The 6,343-nt window shown below is 55.0% G+C and overlaps 2 protein-coding genes across 2 annotated transcripts; one reads left to right on the top strand and one right to left on the bottom strand.

Annotated features, from left to right (window-relative positions):
• Window positions 1-2,037: 2,037 nt before the first annotated feature.
• LOC119868267 (melanoma-associated antigen B4-like) lies at window positions 2,038-3,396 on the bottom strand. Its single transcript, XM_038588775.1, has 2 exons — window positions 3,280-3,396; window positions 2,038-3,189 (listed from the first exon to the last, which is right to left on the bottom strand). The coding sequence occupies exons 1-2, from the start codon at window positions 3,394-3,396 to the stop codon at window positions 2,038-2,040; spliced, it is 1,269 nt and encodes a 422-aa protein (XP_038444703.1).
• Window positions 3,395-5,303, top strand: LOC119878100 (basic proline-rich protein-like). The gene is made up of 3 exons (XM_038588774.1): window positions 3,395-3,448; window positions 3,799-4,594; window positions 4,947-5,303. Coding segments are annotated over exons 1-3 (852 nt in total). The 3' UTR covers window positions 4,949-5,303.
• Window positions 5,304-6,343: the final 1,040 nt, after the last annotated feature.

Here is a 6,343-nt window from a genome sequence, read left to right as displayed (position 1 = left end):
TGCAGACTCCCAGCCCCAAACCACATGGCCTCAAGGAATTTATACCCAACTGCTCTCATCTGGAACTTTCTCCTCTTCCTCATCCCTTCTTTTTGCTGACCTGTAGGTCTTCCAGAGGGTATCTCACCATCCTCTTATGATAGCTGCTCCTAGACTTGGTAATTCTGTGGGCAGTGGCTCAGTCTTCTTTTTTTACCATTTCCCTCATACTACCATGGTTCTTCCAAAGAGCAGATGCTAAATTAATGCTTGAGAATTAGACGGTAAACAGGATTTCTAATGTATTATTTAATTTCTCCCACATTCCTGAATAAGCAGAGTAAATCCAGATATATATATACATATGTATCTACATATATCTCTTTTATATAGATATATATAGGCAGATATATATGATAATATTAAAGACTGAAAGAATAAGCCAGGCCAAGAATTTAACACCTTTTACTGTCCTATTTCTCTTTTTTGTGGTTCCCAAGTAATTTTCACGTGGAGTTATTTCACATTTTCATGACAATCCCTATGCCAATAACATGCTATCTTGTTCTGGTTAATAGAAAAGGTCAAAAAAAATTGTACTCCTTGTACAACTTGGAAAAGCTACTCCTGAGATACTTCACATCAGCTTAAGATGCTCACAATCCTGACTTCAGAGTCTAAAGCAAGCATGAGCCCCATCTGGCCCCCCTGTCCATATTCTCTCCAGACTGGTAGAAGGGTGAGGTCCTATGGCACTGCACTGCTCTAAGTTTGGTGGCCCCCTTAGATCTCCTGCAGTCAGGATCTGGGCTGTTTCCTGAGCCCTCACTGTTAAGAGGTTGATGGTTTCCATCTTCAGGGTCCTCACCTTGACCTAGAAATTCTCCCTCTGCTGACTTGAGGTCACCCCCTTTGATGAGGTCCCTCACCTCCATGAGATGCCATGGAAAGAAGGAGGATTCATCATGTTACCACATTTGCACCTCTCAAGAGAGACAACATGAGACAAGGCTGTAAGCAGCCTCATTCTTTATAAGGAAAGGTATCCTTATTGTTACTCAGTGTTAGCACTTTGACTCTCCACTCCCACCCCCACCCCCCAGCCCCCACCTTTAGTCCCAGAATTTCATGTTCCTGAGACCATCCCTTGCTTGCCAGCCTGATGACCTTGAGAAATCTAGAAGTCATTTATCAGTAAAGGGACTCTCTCTCGTAAGTCTTGTCTTGTAGGAATGTTGGAATGCACATTGTATTGTAATGCGCTTGGCATACTTATTGGGAAATATTGGATCTTTAATCATTGATAGTTATCATATGATTATTTTGAAACCCCAAATTATCAACCTCCCATTAATTTTTTTTCTTAATTGAGTAGATATTAGAGAATATACGGTTGTTCTTCAATAAATAGTCTTTAATAAGCTACACAAATCCAGGATAGATAACTTTTAATATTAGAAAAGAAAGACTAAAAGAAATAAAGCAAAAAACTGAAAGTATTAAACTTTTAAAAAGTTTTTTCATGCACTTTGTAGTCCCAACTATTCTGCTGTTGGATTCTTCCACATCTCCATGAAAATCCTGTTCTGATGCCATGTCATCTTGGCTGGATCATGAACAAATACTGAATATTTTTAAATTGTTTTACAAATACCAAAAGTGGAACGTTAAAACCTTTTAAATAGCAAAATTGGGTATCTATGTTGCTCATATATTTATATTCTGAAGCTAAGTAAAATTCATATTAAAAGAAAAACATTTGAAAAAATACTATATAGCTTTACTTGATGTCTATGTGTATGTTTCTTTTTATGTATCTTTACTAGAACAACTCATATGAGGAACAAAAAAGTGTTTTGTTAAAACTACACCCCCCTCAACCCACACTACTTAAAATGCTGAATGCTATCTTATATGTGAGATCTCTGCTTTCTAAGAGAAAAAACTTTTGAAAACACCGAAATAAATATAACCGTCTGTGTGTTTCTAGAAGTTACCAGCTTAGAACAAGTATGAGGAAGAGCTTTTGTGTGCCCTCCATCCCTAGGCCTGCACCACTCAGAAGGTGGACCGCCCGCCCCGCTGCAGCCCCGAGGAGGAGCCGCCGCCGCCCCGAGCGCCTCCCTGGAGGCGGAGGAAGCCCAGCGCCGCCTCCAGGGCAGGCGGCCAGGCCGTGGCTGTGGCCGCGGCCGCGGCGGCCGAGGCCCCCCTGGCCGAGGCCAAGGCCCACCTGGCCGTGGCCGTGGTCGCGGCGGCCGAGGCCCCCCAGGCCGAGGCAGTGGCAGCCGAGGCCCCCCTGACCGTGGCCGTGGTCGCGGCGGCCGAGGCCCCCATGGCCGAGGCAGCGGCAGCCGAGGCCCCCATGGCCGAGGCCGCCCTGGCCGTGGCCGTGGCCGAGGCCCCCCTGGCCGAGGCCCTGGGCCCCGCGCGCTCCTCCTGGTCTAGCAGAGCCTCGGCGTAGAGCTCGGGGAAGCAGCTGGGCACGGTGTCGTTGATCTTGGCGAGGACCTGCAGCACCTGCATCTTGCTGGTCTCGGCGCGGGCTCGCGGGCCCCACAGGAACTCGTGGCGCGGGGGGTCGCTGGCCGGCACCTGGCGGTACTCCAGGTAGCCCTGGCGCACCAGGTCTTGGGTGAGGAGCTTCCGGGGCTCCCCGAAGATCAGGTGCCACCTGCCCTCGTAGACGCCCAGCATGTGCAGGAACTCCCAGATGTCCTCCTCGGCGGCGCGGTTGCCCTTCATGAAGATGACGCCCAGCAGCGTCATGAGGAGGCCGGTCTTGGGCAGCTCCCGGGTGCTGGTGGCGGCGGCGGCCAGGCCCAGCTTGCTGACCAGCGCGTACGACTGGCTGCGGGCGTCGACCTCCCTGAGCTCCAGGCCGAAGACCAGCTCCAGGCGCTCGGCGGCGCACCGGAAGATCTCGGGGAAGTGCTCGCGGTACTTCCTGCCCACCGTCTTCTGCAGCGCGGCCCGCGGGACGGGCTCCCCGCTGCTGTGCTTCTCCAGCAGGAGCTGCACCAGCATGCTGGCCTTGCGGCTGAGGGGGTCCCTGCGGGCGCTGGGGCCGGGGGACCCGGCGGGGCTCCCGGCGCCCTGCTCCCGCGGCGACCCCGAGGCGGAGGCGGAGGCGCAGGCGGAGGCGGAGGCGCCGGGAGACCCGGGCTGCGGGGGGGGCGCCGCCGCCGCCTCGGGGGCGCGCGGGGGACTCCCCTGCAGGCTCAGCGAGGGGATGCGGGGGGCCTCCTCGGCCGCCGCCGCCGCCTCCGCCGCCTCCGCCGCCTCTGCCTCCGCCGCCTCCGCCTCCGCCTCCGCCTCCGCCACCGCCGCTGCGGCCGCCGCCACCCCGACACTCTCCTCCCCGTGGCCCTCGTGGCGTTTCTTGCGGGCACGGAGCTTGCTCTTTTGGCCCCGAGGCATGGCGACCCTGGGCAGGGCTGGCGGGCAGCGGGGGCACCTGGAGAGCGGGACAGTGAGGCGGGGTGAGCCCCTTGGCGGCGGGGCCCGGGATGCGCCCTGCCTGGGGGTCACTGGGGGCGACGGTGGAGACCCGCGTCCGGGTGCGGGGCGGGGGAGGCCCTCTCCGGTCACGTGCAAGATCGGCAGGTGAGTTGTTGGCAAGCTCCGGGTCCCCCCACCCCAGCCCTCCTCCCCCCCCCCCCCCGCAGCCCGCCCTCGGGGTCCTCCCGCCCTCGGGGCCCTCCCTCCCTCCCTCCCTCGGGGTCCGCCCTCCCTCCCTCGGGGTCCGCCCTCCCGGGCCTGCTGCCTCGCCCTGACGCTGGCCACTCAGGCCCACGGCGGCAGGGCCTCGAGACTGGCTAGGAGCGAGCGAGGCTGACCACGCAGCCCCACGTGCCCGACACCGACGCCGACGCCGACACCAGCGAGCCTGAAAGCTGCGGCAGACGCGCCGAGGCTCCCTGGCCCGCGCCCCGCTGTCCCCCCTCGGGCGGTCCCCGGGAGCCCGCCTGCCGCCCCGTGCCCCCCGTCCCGGGCCCGCAGCTCCGGGGCCCACAGCAGGGCGCGTGTTCTGAGGTGCGCTCGTTCCGGGGAGGGCGGCCTCAGCCCGACTCCCCGCGAGGCCCGGAACGGCCCCCGCGGCCGACCTGCTGCCTGCCCCCGACCAAGGAAGGCCCCACGTCCCCGGGTCCCCGGAGCACCCACCGCCACCAGGAGCGGGGCCTCCGCGTGGCCCCCGGGGTGGGTATGGAGCCCCCCCCCCCCAGCCCTCACGAAGGCCCTCCTTCTCGCCAGCGGGCCTGGGACTTCTCCCCGCGCTGCGCGGAGCCACAGTCCAGCAGCAGCCTCGGGCCAAGCCTGCAGTCCCTGAGCCCCCGCGGGGGCAGCAGCCATGGGGGCAGCCATGTTGGGGCCTCCGAGGCGCGGGAGCAGGGGCCGAGCGGGGCAGGGTGTGTGTGGACCCCCTTTCCCAGGGCAGATGGGGCCGGGGCTTGTCGGGGCGGCGTGCCCGCGGCCTTAACCCGGGACTCCTGGCTCCTGGCCGCGGACGGGCGCGTGGGACCCCCGTCTGGGCTCACCCTAGGCAGGAGCGGTCCGACTAGGCCTCGCCGCCCACCGCGTGGTCAGGAGGAAGTCGTCGAGGGCCACTTCCGGTCATGTGGGTCCGGGCCCCCGGGAAGCCCGCGTGGGCGGGAGGGCTGCGGCGTGCTGGGCGTGTGCTGGGGCGCAGGAGAGCGGCCTGCAGTTTGGCGCGCGCGGGCTTCCGCTGCCTCTGAGCAGCTCGGGGGCCTTCTCCCTCCGCTGCGCTGACGCCACTGCCCTCGGACCGAGGGTCTCATGTCCCTCCCAGCGTCCCCCCGTAGGAAGTGTTTGGGGGCCTCCTCGTGCCTGCCAGGCCTGGGGCTACCCAATCCGATAGTCACCAGGTGATAGCTTTGGGGGAGCACGTGCCCTTTGGTGGGCACTCCCTCAGACGTCTCTCCCTGTCTTTCCTTGGCTCCCCCCTGCAGGAGTTGTGATACCTTCAACCTGCTGAGCTGAAGCCTTGCACCGATGACTTAAATTCTTTGAGACCCCAGATACATAGTGAAGGTTCGCTTTATCGGGGCACCCCTTCTTGTGACCCTCCGCAGCTTTCATTAGGCGTTTACACCTTATTCCAGTCCTGTTTCAAATAACACAATAGTGTCGCTGTTACTGTAGGTTTGTTACAGCAGAGTCTTCCCAACTCCCCCCTTTCTATAGGTCATACTATTGATTTATTTTATCCTTAAGGTACAGTCATTGGTTGCATTGCTCTTATTTTATTTTGAACATAGATACCTTTTTTAACGATGAAAAATAAGAAGATGCTTTATATTCCTTTATTCCCTCTCCAACTACCTCCTTTCTTTATGTAGTTCCACACTTCTGATCTATATCATTTTTTCCCCTGAGGCCTTCTTTTAACATTTTTTACACAGTAGATCTACTAGTGACAAATTCCCTTGTTTTTTGTTTGTATTTTTTGGCTGAGTGTCTTTATTTCTCACTAACTTTTAAGGGTTTTCACTAGCTATAGAATTCCAGTTGGATGGTACTATTGGGTTTTTCGTTTTGTTTTCAATGCCTTAAAAATTTACTCTCTTTTTGTTTGTGTGGTTTTTGAAGAGCAATTGGATGTAACTAATCTTTGTGTCTTTATGTTAAGTCCCACCTGTGCCCAGTTTCTCTGAAGAATTCTTTCTCTTTGGTTTTCTGCAGTGTTTGATATACCTGGGTGTAGTTTTGGGGAGGTTTGTTTGTTTTTTGGTATTTATCCTGCATGGTTTCCTCTGAGATTCTTAGTTCTATGACTTATTTTCGCTCATTACTTTTGGCAAATTCTCATTCATTATCTGTTTAAATATTCTGTTTCTTCTCCTTCTCTTATTCCTGCTATGCAAAGGTTAGGTCTTTTGTAATTGTCCCACTATCCTTGATTCTTCTCTTCTCTTCTATTCTCTTCTTTTTTCCCCGCGATTTTCTCTTTGACTTTTACTTTGAGGAGTTTACTTTGACATCTCTAACTTTCCTGTGACTCTGCTTGGCCATGTCTAGTCTGCTAGGTTGCCTATCATAGGCATTTTTCATTTCTGTTACAATGATTTTGATTTCTCACCTTTCCTTTTGATGCTTTCCTAAAGTTTCCATCTCTCTACCCACTGTTCTTGCATGTTGCTCATTTTTACCTAGGATCTCAATTAGAACTATTCTAAGATTCTAGTCTGATAATTCCAAATTATCTTCCATATCTGAGTGTGGTTAATTTACTTGCTTTGTCTCATCAGACTTTGTTTTTCTTGCCACTTAGCTTAGCTTGTAATTTTTTGTTGAAACTAGACATGATTTATTAGGTAATAGGAACTGAGTGAAATTAGTCCTTAGT

Source organism: Canis lupus, chromosome X, assembly GCF_011100685.1.
Source record: "Canis lupus familiaris isolate Mischka breed German Shepherd chromosome X, alternate assembly UU_Cfam_GSD_1.0, whole genome shotgun sequence".
In the NCBI taxonomy this organism is placed as follows: Eukaryota; Metazoa; Chordata; class Mammalia; order Carnivora; family Canidae; genus Canis; species Canis lupus.
The sequence above is the reverse complement of the archived record's forward strand: the minus strand, read 5'-3'. Positions and strand labels throughout refer to the sequence as shown.

What these genes read in the sequence shown, in the direction of transcription:
- LOC119878100 (XM_038588774.1), top strand. Translation starts at nt 3,395, where the DNA reads ATGGCGACCCTGGGCAGGGCTGGCGGGCAGCGGGGGCACCTGGAGAGC. An exon ending in GGCACCTGGAGAGCGGGACA is followed by an intron (nt 3,449 to 3,798) that starts GTGAGGCGGGGT and finishes GAGACTGGCTAG; the next exon opens with GAGCGAGCGAGGCTGACCAC.
- LOC119868267 (XM_038588775.1), bottom strand. Translation starts at nt 3,396, where the DNA reads ATGCCTCGGGGCCAAAAGAGCAAGCTCCGTGCCCGCAAGAAACGCCAC. An exon ending in TGGCGGAGGCGGAGGCGGAG is followed by an intron (nt 3,190 to 3,279) that starts GCGGAGGCGGCG and finishes CTGAGCCTGCAG; the next exon opens with GGGAGTCCCCCGCGCGCCCC.